Raw genomic sequence first — 23,033 nt, 5'->3', positions numbered from 1 at the left:
GCAGCCTGGAGACAGGGCCGAGTGGGAGAATCTGCAGGGCTGCCAGGTGCGGGTGGGGGTCCATGGGGGCCCTGCCTCCGAGCCAGTTGCCTCTTGCCCTGCAGCACCTTCCCTCCACCTTTCCCTTCTCTAGCTGGATCAGAGGCCTGTTGGAGGGGCTCCACGGGGGTCATTCCTGAGCTGCGGCTGTCTGTCCTGGTCTGCCGGGCCTGCAGTCTTCATATCCCAGTCCTGCTCCAGGGGTGAGGCAGGCATGACGCAATTGAAGGGTGCTATCTACTCCTCGACCCACCCTGGGGTCTGGAGAGCATCGAGAGGGCGGCTTCTCCATGTTGCATCTTCTGCAGCCCCCGGAGAGGAGCTATGTAAATATTTGCAAAGAGCTGTCGAGATGGGAGCAGAGTCTGATGGTGGCCTTGGGCTCTGGAGAGGGGGGCCATGGGGCTGCAGAAGGGCCAGCTTGGGGGCGTGTGAGGGGGGAGACTGGGCCTCTTTTCTCCCCAGAGGTGGCTTCCTGGGTGGGGTGATTTTGGAGGTTCCAAGAAAGCCCTTCACGTGTTGGTATTTCCCTGAAGGGTTCTTGAAACTCCTCTCTCAGAGAACTTCTGCATTTAGAATGCTCCTTTTTCTTTAAAAACACGTTCTCTCTTATCGCCCCCTCCCAGTATAGAGACAGAAAGTATTTAGCCCTTTAGTGTGAGGGAGTTTAACAGAACTTCCCTCCCAACGTGGGCAGGAGGGCCATGGGAGTCAGGGTCAGTAGAGGAGGGAGGGGTGCTGGGACAGGTGATGAACGCGGGGTGCTCCCCTAAAGTCCCCTCCGTGTCCCTAGTCTTGCCCATAAAGATCTCTATGCTGCTGCCTGTGATTGGCCTCAGATAAACCCCTCTCCTTTTTGGGTGCTTATCCAGGATGAGAAACACCTTGGGGGCCAGGCAGCCTTGGTCCTCCGCCTCCTGCAGTACTGGAGGAGGTTCCCTGTCCCTCTCCCCCAACCAGGCCTTGAGCTCCAGGTGGGTGGAGAGCAGCCCATCTGCTTTGTTCTCTGTTGTATCTGCGTGCTCAGTGCACAGTGGGAGCACGGCACATGTTTGCTGAATGAATGAATGAATGGGGTGGGCAGTGTGCTGCGTTGCAGGAGCCTTTCCTGGGAGTCAGGTGACTTGGCAGCAGTTTCCAGCTTGGTTACAGACTTGCTGTGTCTGGGAGTCCTCTAGCCTTGCTTCGTGTGGAGGACATTGTGGGGCACAGGAGCATCTGGGGCTCCCAGCTTCTTCACCCTCAGAGGTGGACCGAGGAGGATGGGGTGGGGGGACAAAATCTTAGAGCTGCCACAGAGAGCACAGTTGAGGTGGGGGTGATGCCACCTGACCAGCAGCACAAGGCACTTTTTTTGTTGTGACTGCACTTTATAGTTTGCAAACCGGGGAACCATGCTTTACCGCAGGTGGTCCTCATGGCCCTGTGAAAGGCAGGATTCCTCTCCGTCACTTTACGGGAGGGAAGCTTTTGCTTAGAAAGGCTGAGGCACTTGCCCAAGTTTACCCAGCTGGCGGGTGCCTGAGTGGGAACCTGAGCCTAGCTGTCCCCTCCCTGCCCAACGTGGAATGCCACTGCACCAGCTCTCTTGCCCCCAGAGAGCCCTTCTGGGGCATGATAGGCTCAGGGCCTCAGGAAACTTGGATTTTAGCTGGGGTCTGCAAACCTCCATTCCTCGTTTGCTAAGCACGATCATAGCACCTGTCCCTGATGCACTTTGGGGTGTGAGGGTGTTGCTGGAATGAGATGACAGACACCCACAAAGCAGTGTGCAGTGCCAGAGCTCATTCTCGTCGCTATGAAGCAGGGTGTCACCTAAGTGGCTGCAGCTCCTAGCCCGTGCTGTTGCAATCGTGGGAAATGAGCCTGACCCAGGGCCTCAGTACCCCTGCTCCTACGTGCACCCCGCCCCATGCTGCACGCTGCCTGCCTCTCCTCCTCCCTCCCCGCAGGCTGCTGCTGTTCCCAGGTCCTGCCTCTCCCCCAAATAATTGAAACCACAGCATTTGTGTTATTGCTTTTTCCTTTCTCTTTCATTTTATTTTTTCCTTTTCCCTTTTATCTCACTCTCCAGTCTCATTACCCTCCCCATAGGCAATCATTCAAATGTACTTACTGTGGATGTGTTGCTTGCATATGCTCTTGCAAATGTGTATTTTGTCTGGATATATGCATATAGATTTAATTTATGTAAATGATATTGTGCTATATGTTGTATTTTGGTGTTCTCTTTTCTTACTTGGGAATGTGCTTTAAGTCCAGCTGGAATGCTGTTCGACATCTAGTCTGTAGCTGCCTATTCTGTGGCATGCGGCCGCCACGCTTCACCCACCCACTCTCCCGGGGAGGGACCCCGCAATGTCTCCAACTCCCAGCCACCGTAAATGAGGCTGTAGTGAATATCCTTGGACATGGTCCCTTCTGGACTTGGGTGAGGATGTCTGTGGGATACACGCCCGGGAGTGGAATTGCTGGATCGCGGGACATGTGGACACTTAACTAAGTACCGCCATGCCTGTCATCACCCTCCTTCTCAGAGCTCGAGATTCCCATACCTGCATATCTCGGCCACTCTCGACATTATCTACCTTTCTAAATTTTGCCAATCTAATAGGTGAAAGTGATTTCTTGTTGCTTTAATTTGCATTCCTTTGATTTCTATTGAGTCTGAACATCTCTTAGGCCTGGTAGCCTCTTGGGCTTACTTTCCTGTGAACTGCCTGCTTATGTCCTTTGCTCATTTTAATTTTGATTTCGCCGTCTTTTGTCCTTGTTGATTTGCAGGAGTTGCTTGTGTACTCTAGAGATACAAATGCATACTGTTAAACATTCAGTGTATTCCAGATTTTAATTCCTTGTTGAACTGGAAAGAGATATTGCAAATATCTTCTCCCATTCAGTCTCTCTTCAATTTATCCAACAAAGATACTTAATTTTGATGCAAACAAATTCATCGATTTTTATGTTTGTTTGTACTTTTGAAGTTTCTCAGGCTGCAGAGGGTCTCCATTTTCTTCTGTTCTCTTAATTGTTTTGCCGTTCTCAGTTAGGTCTATAATCTATCCTGAGACTACCCCGTATGTGGTGTCAAGTAGGGATCCAGTTTTATTTTTTCCATGTAATGTGCCAACTTTCCCAACGCATCTTGTAAACAGTCTGTTCTTTTCCGCTGAATTGTGAGGCAGCCTTTATCAGGTTAATCTCCCACATAGCCATGAGTCTGTCCCTGTGCTCTCTGTTCTGTTCCAAATACTTGTTTACTGGCTCTTGCATTGATACTAGCTTAACAAAAACCTATAGCTTTCCATATGTCTTAGCGTCTGCTGAGGCAAATCCTCTCTCTTCATTCTGTTTTTTAAAGGCTAACATAGCTATTTGTGGATCTCCCTTGTTCTTCATAAACCTTATTTATTAATTAATTTATTTTTTCAGACAGAGTCTTACTCTGTTGCCCAGGCTGGAGTGCAGTGGCATGATCTCGGCTCACTGCAACCTCTGCCTCTTGGGTTCAAGCGATTCTCCTGTCTCAGCCTCCCGAGTAGCTGGGAGTACAGGTGTGCACCACTCCATCCGGCTAATTTTTGTATTTTTAGTAGAGACGGGGTTTGTCCATGTTGGCCAGGATGGCCTCGAACTCCTGCTCTCAGGTGATCCGCCCACCTTGGCCTCCCAAAGTGCTTGATTACAGACATGAGCCACCGTGCCTGGCCTCCCTTTTTCTTCATAAACTTTAGAGAAAACACCCACTAGATTCTTTTTTTTTTTTTTTTTTCCAGACGGAGTCTCGCTCTGTCTCCCAGGCTGGAGTGCAGTGGCGCGATCTCGGCTCACTGCAAGCTCTGCCTCCCGGGTTTACGCCATTCTCCTGCCTCAGCTTCCCGAGTAGCTGGGACTACAGGCGCCCGCCACCACGCCCGGCTAATTTTTTTTGCATTTTTGGTAGAAACGGGGTTTCACTGTGTTAGCCAGGATGGTCTCGATCTCCTGACCTCGTGATCCGCCCGCCTCGGCCTCCCAAAGTGCTGGGATTACAGGCGTGAGCCACCGCGCCCGGCAACACCCACTAGATTCTTGATTGGAATTAGTTTGGTTCTATAGATTAATTTGGGGAGAACTGACATCTTTATATTTGTCCCACTCAAGAGCCTGGATTGTCTCTCCATTTACCAGATGAGTTCTGTATTTTTTGCTAGTTTAAGGTTTTGTTCCCTTTTGCCCCGACTCCAACTTTTGCCTTCTTGGTCAATTCCTGGACACTTAAGAGTTTTTGTTGCTATTGTAAAAGACACCTTGTTTTTGACTATATTTCCTAATTGCTTGTGTAAAAAAATGCTTTATATTTTTGCGGGCTGATCTTGTATCTCGCAACCTTGGTGAACTCTCTGATCTAATTAGTTCTGATTGTTTATCTGTTGATATCTTGGGGGTCTCTAGGCAAGTGACCCCGTCATCTGCAAATAATGCCAGTTTTTGCTGTTTATGTTTGGATCATCATCATGTGTTTTGCGGCTCGAATGTTCCACCTGACTTTTTGGGGGCTTTTCATTGGCACTCATATTTGTTTGTTGGTGCTTCATAGTGTCCTGTGTGTGTGGGGGCGGGGGGCAAGTCAACGAGGAATTATAACTCTTGGTTTAAGCTGTGACTCATGGCAGAGCTGGAATTGGGACAGGGCTTTATGAAGGCCTTACCAGGCTCTCTGGGGTATGCTAGGAACCAAGACAGAGCACAGACCTAGAAGCCTACAGACCACTCACTAGAGGAGACCCCAGAGTGTCCCCTGGTGGACAGTGGCAGCTGTGTGCACCTTCACCACCCTGTGGCAAGCTGTGTGTGGCGTCACAGTGAAGGGGGGCTGAAGGGGACTGAGGCTCAGAAGTCTCACACGTGGTGCAGTTCCTGCTTCACCGCCTTCCCTTGGGTTCCTGGGTGCTCAGCCTCTGTGTTCCATGAAAACTGATGACCAGGTTGAATTTCGCTTCATCAAAAGGCACCTTAATTCCCATGGTTGCTCCGTCTGCTCTCCAGACTAGGGCTGGAGGGCACCAGGGGCTTGAAATGGGCAAATTCTGTTGTGAAAGGATGGGCTGTGCCCCTGGATCTGGAAGGGAGCTGAGAGGGTGGGGACATTGCCTGTCCCCACCTGTCATGACTGCAGATCACCACGCCGAGTCCACCCTCAGTTCTTCTGCAACTGCCAGTCCTGCCCTGGCCTCAGGGCTCTGAGTTGGGTGGACGGGGAAGCCCGGCCAATGTACAGTGGCCTTCTAGACGATGGGCATTGTTTGGACAAGTTCTCCAAGAGCAGCGTCCGTGTGGGTCAGACGGAGCAGTCAAGGAAACCTTTCTAGAGGGGGTCCTAGAAGGCTGGGGAGGAGTTGGAGGGAAGAGGGGTGGGGGCCATAGGGAGCAGGAGGGAAGGGCTGAAGCTGGGGCGCAACCGCCTGGGACTCACGCGCCTGTGCAGGGAGCTGTGGAGAGCTGCTTCCTGGCATCAGCGTGCCCTTGTTTCACCTTCCCAGGCTTCTCAGCAGGAGGACAGGGGGTGGGACTTCCAGTTCGTGCACCACCCAAGAGGCAGAGCCGGGCCCCAGAGCTTTAGAGAAGCTAGAGGACAGAGATCTTCTGAGGCATTGCCGTGGTCTGGGGCAGAGATGGCTCAGGCATGCCACATGCAGTGGATTTGGATGGGTCTAGATGACTACAGCGGCCCCCAAGACCCTATGAATGATCCCATAGATTGCTGGCTGGGTCTCAGGCTGGAAGGGGTGGTGGAGGAGTCTGTCTGGAGATGCTGCTTCTGTGGGGTCAGGGTCTGAGCTTGGAGCCCCTCAACCTTGCCCTGCATTTCCCAGATCCTGGAGGCAGGAGCTTAGGACTGTCTGTCTCTCATTCAGCACACACACACACACACACACACACACACACACGTGCACACACAGACACTCTCTCTCTCCCTGTCTCTGTCTCTCTCCCTCTTTCTCTCTCATTCACTGGTTGGCCTCTCGGGCTCCCTAACTCTGTCCCCTGGGCCTGCAATGTCCCTGGCCTTTCCTAGGCCCCTGGCTGTCCATGAGAGCTGTGTTAGTGACACGGTGGCCCCCTGCCAGGAGCGGCTCCTGCTGCATCTTCCTGTCGCCACCACCAGGCTAAATATAACCTGACACTGCACAGCCCTGGGCTGCTGCTCCGGAGACAGCCTCTCTGCCTGGGGGCGGACAGGCCAACTGGAGCCCCAGCCTCCTGCCCTCAGCGTGACTTTGGGCCTGTCCTGGGCACAGCTCCTCCTGCTCCGAGCGAGGCAGGGAGGCGACCAGGGCGAGGATGGCTGCCTCCCTGAGGTCACCTTCCCTGCAGGGACCCAGCACCCCGCCTTGTTAGAGGTCTGGATGCTTCCACAAAGCCATCTGTCATCTCATCTGGCACCCAGTGCAGGAATCACTTGTCCCCGAAGTACCTGCAGGGAGCCTGAAGCTCAGGGAGGTGGGTGACCTGCCCACAGCCACAGCAAAATAGAGGGAGCGCAGGAGCCACCATGGCTGGGGCAGAGTGGCTCAGTTTCCCGGGGCTCCTCCACCTGTCTGGCTTGTTCCCTCTCTTTCCCTCTTGCCCCGTGCATCGAACTGGGGTCCTTTTGGATGGATGGTTCACTGGGGGCAGGTGCCAGGCGTGTCTTGTTGGTCATGGTGGCTCAACACTTCACGTGCATGGATGTGCTTAGTGATTTGCAGAGGGCTGGGAGGAGCTGCCTGGGAAGAAGCTGTGATAGCACCTCACTGGATTACAGAGGAGCACACGGAGACTCTGACCCCAGAAGGTGCCCAAGGCCACTCAGGGCCATCTGCAGCCTCTTCCTCCCCACCTGGTGCTGACATAGGAGATAAGGCCTGCCCCTGCCACAGCCAAATGTGGCTCCTGCCTGGGGCCTGGCCTAGGCCAGTGGTGCCCAGAGGCAGGGAATTGGGTGGAGCCCTTGACCGCAGATGGGTTGGGATGCTGGGCAGGAACAGTGCCCCCCACCCCAGGTAGACTGCTGGGTGTGGATTGGCACCAAATGAAAGCAAGCCGGCGTCGTGTTCTGAGGAGTGATGGACACCTTCTGTGGTAGCAGGATGGCACTGTACCTGCCGCTCTGGGAATGTGTCCAGGCCTGGCTCTCCCACTCTGCACTGAGCTGTATGGCGTCTGGAGGCCTGCTGGATGGCCGGCCTGCCTGCCTCACCCAGGCCATTGGGCCCAAAGGCATGGGGGTTCTAAGGAGCCATGGAGCCTGTGCAGGGATGGTTGCGTCCATGGGTGCCTCCCCTTTCAGAAGGCCCAGGAAGCAGGCCTGGGCCAGGCAGGGAGAACTTTCTTACCCAAAGTAAGGTGTCTTCAGCCAGCGTTAGGGCTGAGGCTGGGGCGGGAGTGGGGTCGGGGCTGGGGCTGGGGTGGGAATGGGGCCAGGGCAGAGTGTTCTGGCATCAGCCACATGAGCCAGGCTGGCCCTGGGGCCTCTCATTGCTAAGCTCCCTCCACCCTTGTCTGCCTCTCTTCTGTCTCAAGCTTATGGAGACCTCAAGCCAGGCTCTGAGCTTCACATATCTTAGGCCATTTCACCCCTACAGCCCTGGGGGGTGGGCAGGATCACCCTGTGTTGCAGATGAGTGCCCCGGGACTCTGGGCCGCTAAGTGACCGGCCCAAAGTCATTCTAATGCAATGTGCAGAGGCCACCTGACTCCACAGCCCATGCCCCCCCCCTTTGAGACTGGGAACCCTTTCCCCTGTTGCACCCCCTCCGCCCTCCTTGTCTGTCCTGGCTGCCCCGAGTGCGCCCAGTGCTGGCTGCCTTGGGAGTGTGGGCTGTGCCTGCCACGGAGTGGCTCTCAGCGGAACTGCAGCCTGCAGCAGCTGGGTCCTTCGTCTCTGCCCTGGGGAGCTGGGCCACTGGCAGGATCCAGGGAGAGTTGGAGGGAGAATGGAGCAGAGCGAGGGCCTGGGGGTCTGGAGTAGGTGGCACCGGGGCAAGTGAAGGGACTCCCACCCCCCCCATAACCCAGCCAGTGGTGGGATGGCGTCTGGCTGGGAGGCCTGGCTGAAGAGCTGGGAGCAGGTGATGTGGCAGTTCACCGAAGCCCCAGCCGACCCAGCAGGGTGGTTGCAGGCAGTGCCTCTGAGAGCCCAGGCCTGTCTGGGGCCCCTACTTTCCTTCCTTCCACATCCCCTTGATGATCGCTAGATCTCCCCTGCCCCAGCCCCTGCCATCAGGCAGGGCTCCAGTTCACATTTTTTGAATAACCAGGCCTTTGACAGGGTTATTTTGAAAGGAAAAATTTCTTGAATCTCGACAAAGGAAGAGGGCCAGCAGACACTCCTCTCTCTCTCTCTCTTTCTGTCTCTCTCTCTCGTGTGTGTGTCTAAGTGTGAGGTACAGGCTTGTGCTGTGAGGTGGCATATACCTAGAGTTTCTGAGACCCTGGCAGGGGGTTTTGAGATGTGGGGTCCTGGACTGGGTGGGCTTCAGAATACCGTTCTGGGCTCTCTTGCTGAGCAGCTTGAGCTGAAGAGGAGACGGGCTGCTGAGGTCTCAAGGTTGGAATTTCTGGGGCCCTGTGTTGGGGACAGAGCCTCCAGCCCATTCTGAAGGTTGGGTTCGTCTTGGCTCCAGACTCTAGACTTCTCTGAGGCAAGCTCCCTGGTTGAGGACTTAGGTTCGAGGGCCTGGCTGGCTGTGGTCCCTGGGGTGGGTGCTGGGGTCTCTTGGGCTAAGGCTCCCTGGTCTCCAGCCTCTCCTCAGTCCTGGTGAGGCGCATCCCTGTTTTGGCCGCTGCCGGCCATCACCATATTAGGGCATAAACTCCAGGCAGGCTGTCTGGGTGCCAAATGGTCTCCAGCTGGGCCCAGCCCCCTGCAGCTTCCAACACCACAGCTGAGTGTCAGAGGCCGGAGGTCAGGGGACAAAAGTGGCTGCTGCAGGAAGACCCAGACAGAGCCCCAGAGCTCAGGGCCCTCGGGCGGAGCTGTGAGGGTCTGGGATGTGGTGAGTGGAAGAGCTGTGGGGTGGGGCGGAGAGTTCCTGGCCAGCCCCTTCACCTAGTGCCATCCTGTTTAAGCTGGTTTCAGAGGACCTCGTTCCCCTAGATGAATCCCCAGCGGGTTAGAATCCCTGAGCCTGGCCACCATCTGCCATGCATCAGGCCCTTCCCACCTGGCCTGCTCCCTGCCTCCCCAGCACGCAGCCCCTTGGCCTCACTGTCAGGCTTCAAGCACCAGCTCCAAGTCCCAGGGGTGGCGTCGCCTCCAGGTTGCTGGCCTCTGTTGCCGGCCTCTCCCTTGACTCACAGCACCACCACCGTCGCCCCTGCTGTGAGTTTGAGATCAGGAGTAGGGGTGAGCCAGGGAGGCTCTAGGAGGTAGAAAGGTGAGGAGAGGCTGGGCGCGGTGGCTCACACCTGTAATCCTCGCGCTTTGGGAGGCCGAGGAGGGCAGATCACTTGAGGCCAGGAGTTCGAGACCAGCCTGGCCAACACAGTGAAAACCCCGTCTCTATCAAAATAATACAAAAGTTAGCTGGGTGTGGTAGCATGCAGCTGTAGTCCCAGCTACTTGGGAGGCTGAGGCAGGAGAATCGCTTGGACCTGGGAGGCAGAGGTTGCAGTGAGCCAAGATCATGCCGTTGCACTCCACCCTGGGCGACAGAGTGAAACCTTGTCTCAAAAAAAAAAAAAGGGAGACTGGGTTGCCAAGATGGAGTGGGACTGCATGGTTCGTCACCTTTGCCTCTCTCCCATGCTTGCAGCCTCCCTGTCAGCATGGCCTGTCACTGACACCACCAGCCAGTGCTGGCCCCAGGGCGTATGACTCTATGTGCTAGGCACTAACGTGGGGACGGGAGACACTGGGAGGCAGAGAAGGCAGCTGAGCAGAGGGGGAGCTGAGAGGAAGGAAGAGGCTCCCTAGGGAGAGTGGGAGAGGAGGAGCCTGCCTGGTGGGTCCCTGGGGGGCCATAGAGGAGCTGGAGCAGGATGTTAACTGCCTTCTGGTTTCATTAAGGACTTCCTGCGGGCAGGAGGTTCTGAGCTGGGCCTTAGGTGGAACTGAGTGCTTGGCCTAAAAGGGGCTCCTTCAGAAGTCAGCATGGGCTGGGGAGGGGGGCGCGGGGCGGCAGGGGGCCCATGTGCTCAACAGGGAGCTGAGGGAGACCAGGGGTGCTTGGCCTGGGGGACTGACCTCATCTGGTACAGGGCCTTTGGTGGACAGAGAGAGACTGGAAAAGAAAAAATCAATGATCGAGGGGAACGCGAGGCGAGGTGAAGATGAAAGATCTAGAAGCAGTGCTTCTTAGACTCTTTGGTGAAGGATCAGTTTTTTTTTTAATGCTAATATGTTATAGGCTGGTACATCTGTGAAATACAAGAGCACATGCGTGGATATTGTGATGATGCCAAATTGCTGTAAAGTTTTTGAAATTCTTGCTCTCAACGTCTGTCCTTATCTTGTGTGCTGACACAACGGCTGGTGTTAATCTAGAGAGAACAGAGAGACAGATAGTAACAGCTAACCGTCTGTAGTGTGCAGCATACGCCAGGCATTGCCTAAGCGCTCAGCATGTGCTGACTTGGTTAGTCTTTATAACTCATGAGAAAAGAATTATATACATTATGTGTATCACAACATCATTGTGTACCCCATAAATATGTACAATTATTGTGTCAATTAAAAAGTTAAAACAATTTTAAAAAGAAAAAAATATTATTCTTCCCATTTTATAGATGGAAAAAATGAGGCATAAGGATGTTAAATAATTTAGGAAAAAAGCATAAGTGATTAAGCAGCAGATCCGGGCTATGAACCCAGAGATCGTAGGCCTAAAGTCTGTGGGCTTAAGTACTGCTACAGCGCCTCACATGAGGGAAAGGCAGAGGTGCTGGGAGGCTATGAGGAAATGAGATAGGGAGGAAATGAGATCAAAGACGGAGGAAGAAAGGATCATAGCCAGCGTGAGAGAAAGTGCACCCGGGAAAGAGCTAGATAAATCATATGGGCAGAGAGAGGGGTAGGGGAGCCTGGCAGCAACAAGCTGGGGTAGACAGATTGAGGGGAGCCATAAGGGCGGCAGGCACATGGCCGGGTGGGGGATCAGGACGGGAGATCCGGGAGAGGAAGGGCCATACGCGGAGGCAGAAGTGGATGGGCCCACTTGGGTTCCAGGGTCCATCCTGCCTGGCTTTCTGCTCTGTTCACCGAGAGGGTGCCAAGGGGGCTATGTCCTCCCACTCTGCAGGGAGCTGCTTCCTATGTCTGGTGGATGTGGTGCCCGTGAAGAACGAGGATGGGGCTGTCATCATGTTCATCCTCAATTTCGAGGTGGTGATGGAGAAGGACATGGTGGGGTCCCCGGCTCATGACACCAATCACCGGGGCCCTCCCACCAGCTGGCTGGCTGCAGGTAAGCGTACTTGCTTTAGGGCAGGCTCAGGGGTTCGTGGTCTCACTTCTCTGGGGCTGTGAGCTGTCCAAGGTCAACGCTCTGCAGGAAGGGAGGATGTAATGGTTGGGTGGGGGGGGTCCCTTTGGAGGTGGGAAGTGAACCCTGTACCCTGAGGATGTGGCCTGGTTCCCCTGGCCCAGGATGGACACATAGGGGTGGAATGACAGGGCCCAGAATCACAGGTCCTTGGCGTGGGCTAGCACCGTTTCCCTAGCTTCATCTGTTGGGCTTCCCATCCCAGCATCCCCTGGGAGTGGTCCTCTCTCCAGCCTGGCTCGAGCAGCCCGGGGTGGGGAACATGACCACCTGGGAGCAGCTCCTCTGCTTAGCAGGAAGCTGTGTCCCATGGACTCAGCTCTGTGTGGGTTCTTTCATCTGAACAAGGGTTCATGGACTGGCCAAGTTTCCTGGGGGTCTGGGCTAGCTGAGGAGAGGCTTTGAGGGAATGCCCACCCGGGCTGGACCATCCCCTTGACAACAAACGCTCTGAGCCACTTCCTCTGTCAGGATGCCCCCTTTGGCTTCATTGTAATCTTTCCCTCAGCATCATGACACAAGTGCTCACCTCTTGGTTTCTTACACTTTAAAATGACAGTGTCAGTAACACTGGCCCTACCTGTTCATCGGATGACACCCCCAACGGCAGGGCCCCTGGCATTGCTTCGCCCACTTAGGCTCAGGCCCCACGCACTGGCTGTGCGTGGCTGACCTCCAGAGAGCAACATGACGCCTTTGTGTCCACACTTCCTCATGTCTAAAATGGGGACGCTGGCACCCAGCGGCCGGTGTGAGAGACAGGGATGATTTATGGAATCCGCCCTGAAGTGTCGCTTCAGATATGGCGGTTTATGATGACTGGATTGTAGAATGATTTTGAGACTCAAGGTCAAAATATTGTGCATGGAAGTGGGGATTGGGGGTTGCCCGTTCCCCTCCTTCCCTTACCCAGCGGCCTGGGGGTCCATTTCCCAGGCCTTGCCCGCTCCGGGGCCGCTCGCGTTCCCCACGACCATGTGCCTCTCCTCTCCCGCAGGCCGCGCCAAGACCTTCCGCCTGAAGCTGCCCGCGCTGCTGGCGCTGACGGCCCGGGAGTCGTCGGTGCGGTCGGGCGGCGCGGGTGGCGCGGGCGCCCCGGGGGCCGTGGTGGTGGACGTGGACCTGACGCCCGCGGCACCCAGCAGTGAGTCGCTGGCCCTGGACGAAGTGACGGCCATGGACAACCACGTGGCAGGCCTCGGGCCCGCGGAGGAGCGGCGCGCGCTGGTGGGTCCCGGCTCTCCGCCCCCCAGCGCGCCCTGCCCGCTCCCATCGCCCCGGGCGCACAGCCTCAACCCCGACGCCTCGGGCTCCAGCTGCAGCCTGGCCCGGACGCGCTCCCGAGAGAGCTGCGCCAGCGTGCGCCGCGCCTCGTCGGCCGACGACATTGAGGCCATGCGCGCCGGGGTGCTGCCCCCGCCACCGCGCCACGCCAGCACCGGTGAGGGCGCCGCGGGACCCGTTCCGCCCCAGCCCACGCTTCCTCTGCTGCCAGGCTTGCTGCATTCTCGGCCTTAGGCTTCCGACCTTTTCACTACCTCCTGAGTGCCTGGGAGATGGAAATCCCATTAAGCACTTATTTAATTCCATTAAGTGGCCTGTTGCGCTATTAAATGTCCATTCGTCCCATTACATTCTTCCACTCCCAGAGCCCTGGTGGGCCCCTGGAGCTGGCTGTCCCGGGACGGCCTGGAGCAGGGATGCCCTGGGCAGGAGACGTGCCCAGCCTTCGAACACCACCTGGCCCCCTGCCTGCCAGCGTCCCGGGGCAGACCGTTTCCTCTTCCTCTTCCTGGTCTCAGGGCTGTCTCCTGGCTGCTTCCTTAGAGTGGGACAGGGGTCTGACCTCCCTTGTTTCTTGTGACTCCCCTGGTCTCCTGAGCTGACCCCATGGACTCCTGACTGTGCAGGGCCTGGTCTCCACTCTTGCTCTGTGGGTGGCCTGCCTGGCCTGGGGCCCCGGGCCTGCTGGCCTGACCACGCTGCTTCTCCACCTAGGGGCCATGCACCCCCTGCGCAGCGGCTTGCTCAACTCCACCTCAGACTCCGACCTCGTGCGCTACCGCACCATTAGCAAGATTCCCCAAATCACCCTCAACTTTGTGGACCTCAAGGGCGACCCCTTCTTGGCTTCGCCCACCAGTGACCGTGAGATCATAGCACCCAAGATAAAGGAGCGAACCCACAATGTCACTGAGAAGGTCACCCAGGTAGGCGCCCAGCGGCTGGGCTCTCTTCTCACCTTGGAGGAGCTTGGAGAGGGGGTGGGAGTGGGCTGTGGTCCAGAGCCGGGTGGAGGGGGCTAGCCAGTGAGGGCCTCTTGGAGGGAGGCAGACCTGAGGGTTGGGGTTGGCAATCTATTCCAGAGCTGGGATAGGGGGAGAGGGGACAGTCTGAGAAGTCCTGGAGAGGGGACTGGAGGGGTCTGGGGAAGGGCCGAGAACGGCAGATGCGGAGGTCGGTGGATGAGGTGCGTGCCTTCAGGGCACAGGGTGAGGACAGGGCAGTTGAGGCTGGGGACATGAGAGGGCCAGTAGCAAGGGGGGAAGGTGGCCTGAGGGACATGAAAGGTCTGGCTGCAGGGTGTGTGAAGGGAGTACTAGGGGCCAAGCCAACTAGGAGGCTTCAAATGAGAAGGGGTCACAGAGGTCAAGGACAGGAGGGTCCTGATTCTTCCAGGCCAAGGTGATGTGCCAGGAAGAGGGTGGGCCCCAATCCTGTGGGGATGGCCAGGATGGCCTCGAGGGGCCCAACTATGTCCCCAAAGCATGGGAGAAGCAAGTTTTCTTCTCATAGGGAGGGGAGTGGATGGTGGTGGGTACAAAGATATGGAAGGGTCAGGTCCCTGAATCCTGGGCCAGAGAAGACCCCTCAGCCTTGGGGGCATTAGCCAGCCTGGTCTTCTGTCCTCTCCTGGGTTTGGGATCCTCCTGGCAGCAAGAGGTCCTGCTACCCCTCCATGGCATCATCCACCCAACACCTTATCCTAGCCTTTGGCGGCTGGGGGTGGGTGGGTCAGGAGTGCAGATCCCTGCAGTGAGTGAGAAGCCTGGGATAATGTGGGGGACTCCTGTCCCAAGTTGTCCCCTCCTGCCCCTTCCACAGCAGCTGCCTGGGTTGGCTCATGTAAGGGAGCTGCCCTGCTACCTCGGCGGGCTCCTGGCCCTGCTCCCACCGCCTGGATCTCTGGGTCCCCGCCAGGTCTCCAGCCCACTGGCCTTGACTCCAGGGCATTCCCCCTCACCCCAGGCCCTTATCTGGCCGCCTACCTCTCCCTTCCTCCTCCCTTGCTTCTCTCTTGGTTCCCACCTGAGCCCCTGGCATCTGCCCTGCTCCTGTGCTTGCTGCATGTGCCCATGAGTTGCGGTGGGTCTGTGCATGTGCGCGTGTATGTGTCGGCAGGCATGTGTGTTCCTGCCAGTCACCAGCAGTCTCTCCATCTCTGGGTGTCTCTGTCTGACTCTGGCTGGCTCAGCACTGGACCGGCTGGGCGGGGGTGTCAGGGAGACCATTAATCTGCGGTGACAGGCCCGGCTGCTGGCGGAGGGGGAGGGGCTCAGGCTGCGGGAGCGCCGCTGCAGGAGCCCGGGCGGGCTGCGGGGGAGGGGGCCGCTGGCTGGGCACCGTCGGGGCGGGGGAGCCTAGTGTGGTGGGGGTGGGGACCTGGTAGAAGGAGGGGCCGGCTGGAGGAGCCGAGGTTCCGAGTGCGGCCGCTGCTGGGCTGGCGGGCGGGCAGAGCACGGCACCCTGGCAGCAGGGCCCATGCCACGGGGCCATGGGCAGCTCGAGCCAGGCAGGCTGCTGCCCACGCTTACTGCGAGGGTGACCCCAGCCCCGGGGCCCAGCCCCAACCACCCTGGCTTCATGCCAGGGGCTGCTCTGGCTGCCAGTCGGCCAGCCTCGGGGGTGCAGCCTGGGCTGGGACTGCTGCTGGGGTGCAGGTGAGGCACTGGCCGGTCCCTCAGGCCCCAGGGCAGGCAGGCTGCAGGGAGCCAAGTCCTCCATGGCGGCCCCAGCCGGGAAGACGAGCAGGACAGGGGCTCTGCGGCCCAGGGCCCAGAAAGGCCGGGTGAGGCGGGCCGTGCGCATCTCCAGCCTCGTGGCCCAGGAGGTAGGTGACACCCGGTCCTTCCTCTTCTTTCTGGGGCCGGGACACTGAGGCAGGTGGCTGGCCCGAGGGCTCTGACTCCAGGCTGGGGAGAGGGCTGCTGGGAAGTAGGAGGCTTTGGGAGCCGTGGGGCCTGGCCCTGCTCACCCGCGCTTGGCTCCTGTTCTCATTCCCTCCCAGGCTGGTCTTACAGAGTTTCCCTTGCCGGGACTTCCCCGCTCCTGTGGCTGCCATGGCCCACAGTCCTGGAGCTCAAAATGCAAAGTGGGGAGATGCCAGGAATGAGATGGGTGCCCAGAGAGATGGTGGGGAGGTGGAGTGGGACGAAGGAGCCCGTGAGTAGGACCATGAGAAGCCAGCAGGCGGCAGCTGGGCCTGGCATGGAGGCGCTGGGGCTCCTTTGTGTGCTGGGGTTGGACCCTGTGGGCAAGGGAGGCTTGTGCTGTTTTGGGGGGTCGAGGAGGCTGGAATGTGTGGAAGCCACTGTGTGGGTGGTGAGGGCGCGCTGGGCTGAGGCACCTGGCTCATCTCTTCATGGGCAGCCGAGGTGTGGTGGCTGGGCCATGCACTACTCTGTTACTTCCTGGGAGCCATCCAGCGGCTCTCCTGGCAGAGCCTGGGGTAGGCTTGGGCTGACAGTGGAGGAGGAGTGGGAGGTGGCTCAGGGCTAAGTCTGGGAATCCCATCCCTGCCCCCACCACCCCACACCTGAGCATTCGGCCTTGGCTCATACACTCTTTCCAGCTGGGGGACAGGTACAGGTAGGTCTTCCCACCCACAGCTGAGGAGCCAGGGTTTGGCTTAAGCAAGCCACCTTCAGTATTCTATAGGACCACAGGCTGGGGGGACAGACCTGGCCCAAGGCCATAGGTGAGCTGGTGGCTGCAGAGCTGGGACTGGCCCCTGTCAGGACGAGGTGTGCCCCATGCACGTGTGAGTTTGTATCCTGGGGCAGTGTTGCTCATGCCGTGTGCAGGCTCAGGGGTAGGGTCACTGCTGTTGGGGTGGTCCTGACACCTCTGCCCAGAGGCTTGACCTCTCAGGCACAGAGAAGAGCCCTATCCAGGGGCAGCTATCTTCTTCTGCCCCCTTATCAGCAGGGGCCTGGACAGTGTTTTCTTTTTTTTTTTTTTTTTTTTTCAGTCCCCACTTGATCACTGAAGGGCCACCCACCCATGGGCATTTGTTCTCTGCCTTAAGGAGCTGGGCACTTAGCAGGCAGAGCAGAAATGGAGCCTGGGAGCCTGTGCATGTGTTCCCTTCCTGCCTTAGGCCGCAGCTGCTCCCGCAGCCCATCTGGTACTGCTGGAGGCCCCGTTTCCACCCCAGGGTGGTCAAATATTTAACTATGACCCGTCTTAACTTCTAGTTATTTCTTCTAAGGAGATGTTCTCCAAGCAGCGCCATCTGTGAAGGTGTCTTGGGCAAGCCCAGCTTGAGTATGAAGGGGAGTCTTTGGGGCTCATCAACTATGGCCTCCCCAACCCAAAAGCCTGAGGGTGTGGGGGCCTGGGAGTCGGTGCTTCTGGGAGCAGGGCCAGCACCTCTGGAATTCATGGGGGCTGGGCAAGGCCTTGGGTTCAGCTGGCCGCCCAGGGATGGCAGGGAGAGCTTGGGGAGGGGGCTTTTGGGTTGAGCTGCATGTCTGAGAGAGGATTCTAGGGAGACCCAGAAGCTTCTGGGACAGTGTGGAGAAGCTGGCCGGAGCTCTTCTTAGTTTGCCTTGGGAGCAAGAGGGACGTGCCTGCTGTCACCGGGTCCGGATGGCCAGCCTGCCTCTGTCTGATGACTGTGGAGGAGGCTGAGAGTGTGAGTGTGAGCTGGGACAGGGGCTGTGTGTCACTGCTGAGCAGTCCCTGTGTGCACGTCCCTCTGTATAAGTTGGGTGCCATCTCCTCCCAGCTGGGCTATGCCTTCTTCGTCCCTTTGTAAGAGGGTGGGAGGATGAGGACTGTGGGCTGTCCCGGACCTGTGTGGAGAGGGGGCTGAGAGAGTGAGGTGTGCGAGTGGAGGGTGGGAGTGTCTTGGTCTTTCCCCATCCTGGTTGCCTGGTGTCCTTGGGCCTGTGGCATGAAGAGGGGCTGGTAGGAACTGCAGTGACTACCAGTCAATGGATTGGGGCTATGGCTTCTGGGGCCACTGCCCAGGTTGGGAGCTGTTGTCCTTGGAAACCTTTCTGGTCTGAGACTACGGCGTGTGTGGTTGGGTGTGTGGGCCAGCGTCTCAGGGCAGTCACAGTGGCAGGTCTGCATCTGCATTGCCGGTGGGGAACAGCACTGGGTGTTTCTACTGAGTGGCCTGAATCCACATCTGCCGGGAACTGTTGGAACTGTTTGCAGCCAGTCCTGTGCTGTGTGGCATTTTGGGAACCATGATTCCCAAACCTGGGGGTGGCCATTCACTGTGGTCGCTTGGCTGAGGGGTGGGCATTCTGATTTAAGCTTTTTGGCCTCCTCCTCATTCTGCTTGGCCCCGGCAGAGTTGTCATCGCTCCTGCCCCCGAAGTCCCATGGCCTTCCTCACCCACACCTCCGCCTTCCCCGGGTGCAGGTCCTGTCCCTCGGCGCCGACGTGCTGCCTGAGTACAAGCTGCAGGCACCGCGCATCCACCGCTGGACCATCCTGCATTACAGCCCCTTCAAGGCTGTGTGGGACTGGCTCATCCTGCTGCTGGTCATCTACACGGCTGTCTTCACACCCTACTCGGCTGCCTTCCTGCTGAAGGAGACGGAAGAAGGCCCGCCTGCTACCGAGTGTGGCTACGCCTGCCAGCCGCTGGCTGTGGTAGACCTCATCGTGGACATCATGTTCATTGTGGACATCCTCATCAACTTCCGCACCACCTACGTCAATGCCAACGAGGAGGTGGTCAGCCACCCCGGCCGCATCGCCGTCCACTACTTCAAGGGCTGGTTCCTCATCGACATGGTGGCCGCCATCCCCTTCGACTTGCTCATCTTCGGCTCTGGCTCTGAGGAGGTGGGGTCAGCAAGAAGGCAGATGGTGCAGGGAGAGGAGAGGCCAGGAATATGGTGGGAGGTAGTGGGGTGGAGGGGATGGCGAGGAGGACAGAAAAAGAGAGAGAAAGAGAGAAAGACAGTGGGAGAGAGTGGCAAGGCAGCTGCAGAGGCAAGGTGGGTACCCCAGCAAACCTATGCTCCTTCTCTCCATACAAGCTCCTCGCAGGTTGCAGAGGGCCACACAGGACACCTTTTTTCTAATTTGTCCACCCCAAGGGGCCATTATTTTGTGGCAACACCGAAGTGCCCTAGAAGCTGGTGGGAGTGGGCAGGCACCCTAGGGTGATCACTGCACCTGTCAGTGCCCCTGTTTCCTCATCCACACTTTGGGGGCTGCCTCTGTCCCAAAGCTAGCAGTAAGATTAATGAGACACCTGTGCTGGGCCCAGCGTGGGCTTTAACTCTTAGGAGGAGGGTCTAGGAAGTCTTTGGGGATCTGACCTCTGATGCCCGCTCTGAGGGCCGCAGCACCTCCCCTCCTCCTTTGCCCCCCTTGCCTCGTCAACGGAATGTGCCCCTTCCCTGTCCCCCAGCTGATCGGGCTGCTGAAGACTGCGCGGCTGCTGCGGCTGGTGCGCGTGGCGCGGAAGCTGGATCGCTACTCAGAGTACGGCGCGGCCGTGCTGTTCTTGCTCATGTGCACCTTTGCGCTCATCGCTCACTGGCTGGCCTGCATCTGGTACGCCATCGGCAACATGGAGCAGCCACACATGGACTCACGCATCGGCTGGCTACACAACCTGGGCGACCAGATAGGCAAGCCCTACAACAGCAGTGGCCTGGGCGGCCCCTCCATCAAGGACAAGTACGTGACAGCGCTCTACTTCACCTTCAGCAGCCTCACCAGCGTGGGCTTCGGCAACGTCTCTCCCAACACCAACTCAGAGAAGATCTTCTCCATCTGCGTCATGCTCATTGGCTGTGAGTGTGCCCAGGGGTGGGCGGCGGGGAGAGCCCACGGTGGAGGAACCCAAGTTGGAGGAAACTGAGGCTGCTAGCCGGGCCAGAGTGAGGCCCCTGGGACTTAGAGACTCCAGGGGCCACCATCGTGACATGGTTTGGGGGCTGGGTCACCAGGGCGGGGACTACTGAAGGGCGGGGTGTGCTGGAGCGCAGATGTACAAGGGCGTCTCGAGGGGATGTCGACGCTGAGACTGAGACACTGACCTGGTGCGGGGCCTGAGCAGGGTCCCTGTGGGTGGGTGGGGTCCCTGCAGAGGCTGACGGCCCCACGTGCCCACGCCCCCAGCCCTCATGTACGCTAGCATCTTCGGCAACGTGTCGGCCATCATCCAGCGGCTGTACTCGGGCACAGCCCGCTACCACACACAGATGCTGCGGGTGCGGGAGTTCATCCGCTTCCACCAGATCCCCAATCCCCTGCGCCAGCGCCTCGAGGAGTACTTCCAGCACGCCTGGTCCTACACCAACGGCATCGACATGAACGCGGTGAGGCCACCAGAGCGTGGTCAGTGGGTGGCAGGCTGGGAAGAGTGGGGTGGCAGAGGGGAGCCTCTTGGCACAGCAAACAAGTCTCAGGCGGTCACAGTCAGTAGTAAGGACCCTGGAGGCACGTTGCCCCTTTTTGCCTGTGAGGAAACGGAAGCCCTTGTAACCCCTTCCCTGGAGAGCTCCCCTTTTGGGGTGGGAGGTATATGTCACATAGGCGATGGGGTTACATCCTTATGACAGCCCAGGGCGGGAATGGTCTCTATGCCTTACAAATAAGAACATGGAGGTCTAGAGCCCAAGGGTGCTCAGCCAGGGGTGGTGAAGCTGGAGTGGGGTCCCAGGTCCTTCCCAAGACACTGGGCCCCCTGATGCTTCTGAGATCTCCGAGGCCTGGAGGTTGAGATTTCTCTGACATGGAGGGGTGGGATGGTGGAGTGGAGTGCGGGTTGGGGGTTCCCAAGGGAGGGTGTGCTGAGCTGCCCCCACCCCGCCCCCAGGTGCTGAAGGGCTTCCCTGAGTGTCTGCAGGCTGACATCTGCCTGCACCTGAACCGCTCACTGCTGCAGCACTGCAAACCCTTCCGAGGGGCCACCAAGGGCTGCCTTCGGGCCCTGGCCATGAAGTTCAAGACCACACATGCACCGCCAGGGGACACACTGGTGCATGCTGGGGACCTGCTCACCGCCCTGTACTTCATCTCCCGGGGCTCCATCGAGATCCTGCGGGGCGACGTCGTCGTGGCTATCCTGGGTATGGGGTGGGGGGCGGGCACTGGACTGGAAATGCCCTCTGCAGCCTCAAGAGGTGCGAGCCTTCTGAATATGCAGTCACCGGGGCTGTGGACCTGGGACTGCCTGCAGGGTCACTGGGCTCCTTTAATTCACCTAAACTCAGGCCCTCCAAGCGGGGCCATGGAGAGGAGCCCCACGTGGGGTGGGGCTGCTGAACTCTGGGGTTCCCACATTCTCCTTCCCTTCAGGATCCGCCACAAACAGACACTTTTTGCTTCCTTAAAGTAGGATCAAATCTAGATGCTCTAGCCTGGGCAGTAGAGGAAGAAATGCTAGCCTGGAAGCTGGGCATTTGGTTTCACTAAGGGCCATGTGGTTCCCTGCAGCCTCATGCCTGGCCCCTTGACATATCCAAAGCAAAGGGAGTCCTGTCCCCTCCCCCCACTTCCTTTCTACCCCGCCTGTGCAGTGGGTGGGTTGGTGTGTCTGGACACTGAGGACTTCCTCCCCTCTGCCTGTCCTTCCCTCGGCCCTGTGTGCCTCAGGGCAGATATAGCAAACTCTTTCGACCATAGTTGATGGTAGGACATTTTAGATTTTGTTTCTCAGCTCTGTACAAACACAAATACACACCCCCACACAACTAAAATCAAAGTTTCACTACATAACACTGGGCCTTACTGCATGTGGTTCATTCTAGCATTTCTGTTCTGTGCTGTGCTAAGCTATACTACTGTATGTTCTTTCAGTAAAAAAAAAAAAAAATGCTGGTTTTGATTCACTACTGTGTTCTGATCTTTGGTTTGAAGAACATTGCTTATAAGGGTGCAATGATTGGCTAAGAGGGTGCTTGGGGCCTGGGGTTTGGGGTAGTCCTGCTGGCTGGGTCTCATTTGCTGGGAGACTCTGGGCTCCTGACCCCTTCTGCCAGTCCCTCTGGCACTGTCCTGCCTGCTGGGAGCTGAGGAGGGTGGGCTGCTAGATTCCTTCCCTGGTTGTGTGGGTTGGGGGCCGGCTGGCAGGCGACCCAGTTGAGGGGACATGCTCTGCCTGGGGTGGGGATGCCGGGAGAAGGTGCCTGCTGCCTGGATGCCGCCCCCCCGGGGCTGAGCTCCCTGTCCTCTCCATGGCCTCCAGGGAAGAATGACATCTTTGGGGAGCCTCTGAACCTATATGCAAGGCCTGGCAAGTCGAACGGGGACGTGCGGGCCCTCACCTACTGTGACCTACACAAGATCCATCGGGACGACCTGCTGGAGGTGCTGGACATGTACCCTGAGTTCTCCGACCACTTCTGGTCCAGCCTGGAGATCACCTTCAACCTGCGAGATGTGAGTTGGCTGCCCTGAGCTGGAGCCCATCCTCCTGCTTCCAGCTGTGTGGCTGCCCCTTTGCTGTGTGACATTGAATGTGATGCTTCTCTGTCTCAGTTTCCCTGTCTGTCAAATGGTATCATAGAGCAGGCTACAAAAGTCCCAAACTCAGTCTTGGCCTGGGGCAGAGTCACACTGGGGGCAGGGAAGGGTTTCCCCAGAGCTGGGGTGCCCAGCCCTACTTTTTCTGTGTTAAGGAGGGAGCTTGGGGCCTGACCCTGGTGGGGCAGGAGAGCACCCAAAGGGCCCTGATACTGATTTTGGTTCCAGACCAACATGATCCCGGGCTCCCCCGGCAGTACGGAGTTAGAGGGTGGCTTCAGTCGGCAACGCAAGCGCAAGCTGTCCTTCCGCAGGCGCACGGACAAGGGTGAGGCGGGGGAGGGGAGGAAGGGGGAGGGCGGGGCCAAGGTGAGGCTGGGAGCCAGAAGGCGGGGTGGGCCGTGTCTGCTTTACCTAGGCCTCAGACCTTCCCATCCCTTCCTCCAGTGTGCCCACTCCACACCCCAGCTGTCCAGATGCTGCCCATCTTTCAGGGCCCCTGCAGCTGTCACCTCCTCCAGGAAGCCCTCTTTCACCCTCCAGGGCAAGCCTAGGCTTTTTGGACTTCACAGGGCTGGGGTCTCTGTGAGCACTGCCCTGAATTGATGAGGAGGAAAGAACATAGGACAAAGGAGGGCCAGGGAGCCAGTGATGGGACTGAGGCCCCACAGTCCCAGAGATCCGCCAACCCCGGAAGCACCATTGCCGGTGCTTGGGCAGTCAGGGGGTCCTGGGAGTTCTTGGTCGGCTTGACAGTGGGT

At 58.0% G+C, this 23,033-nt stretch overlaps 1 protein-coding gene across 5 annotated transcripts in view; it reads left to right on the top strand.

The window, feature by feature from the left end:
- Window positions 1-23,033, top strand: part of KCNH2 (potassium voltage-gated channel subfamily H member 2) — a 33,665-nt gene that overhangs the window by 7,546 nt on the left and 3,086 nt on the right. For 2 of the 5 annotated variants that reach the window (XM_055284528.2, XM_063642356.1), the window contains exons 3-11: window positions 11,304-11,468; window positions 12,544-12,987; window positions 13,545-13,756; window positions 18,205-18,633; window positions 19,208-19,595; window positions 19,924-20,123; window positions 20,624-20,876; window positions 21,995-22,188; window positions 22,501-22,600. In XM_055284528.2, coding sequence (XP_055140503.1) covers window positions 11,304-11,468; window positions 12,544-12,987; window positions 13,545-13,756; window positions 18,205-18,633; window positions 19,208-19,595; window positions 19,924-20,123; window positions 20,624-20,876; window positions 21,995-22,188; window positions 22,501-22,600 — 2,385 coding nt within the window. Of the gene's footprint in view, window positions 1-11,303; window positions 11,469-12,543; window positions 12,988-13,544; window positions 13,757-14,927; window positions 15,658-18,204; window positions 18,634-19,207; window positions 19,596-19,923; window positions 20,124-20,623; window positions 21,975-21,994; window positions 22,189-22,500; window positions 22,601-23,033 lie in introns of those variants that run through there. The other 3 variants (XM_063642355.1, XM_055284531.2, XM_055284533.2) reach the window with 3 other exon arrangements.

This window comes from Symphalangus syndactylus, chromosome 6 (genome assembly GCF_028878055.3).
Source record: "Symphalangus syndactylus isolate Jambi chromosome 6, NHGRI_mSymSyn1-v2.1_pri, whole genome shotgun sequence".
Classification (NCBI taxonomy): Eukaryota; Metazoa; Chordata; class Mammalia; order Primates; family Hylobatidae; genus Symphalangus; species Symphalangus syndactylus.
This window is presented reverse-complemented; position numbering and strand designations above follow the sequence as displayed.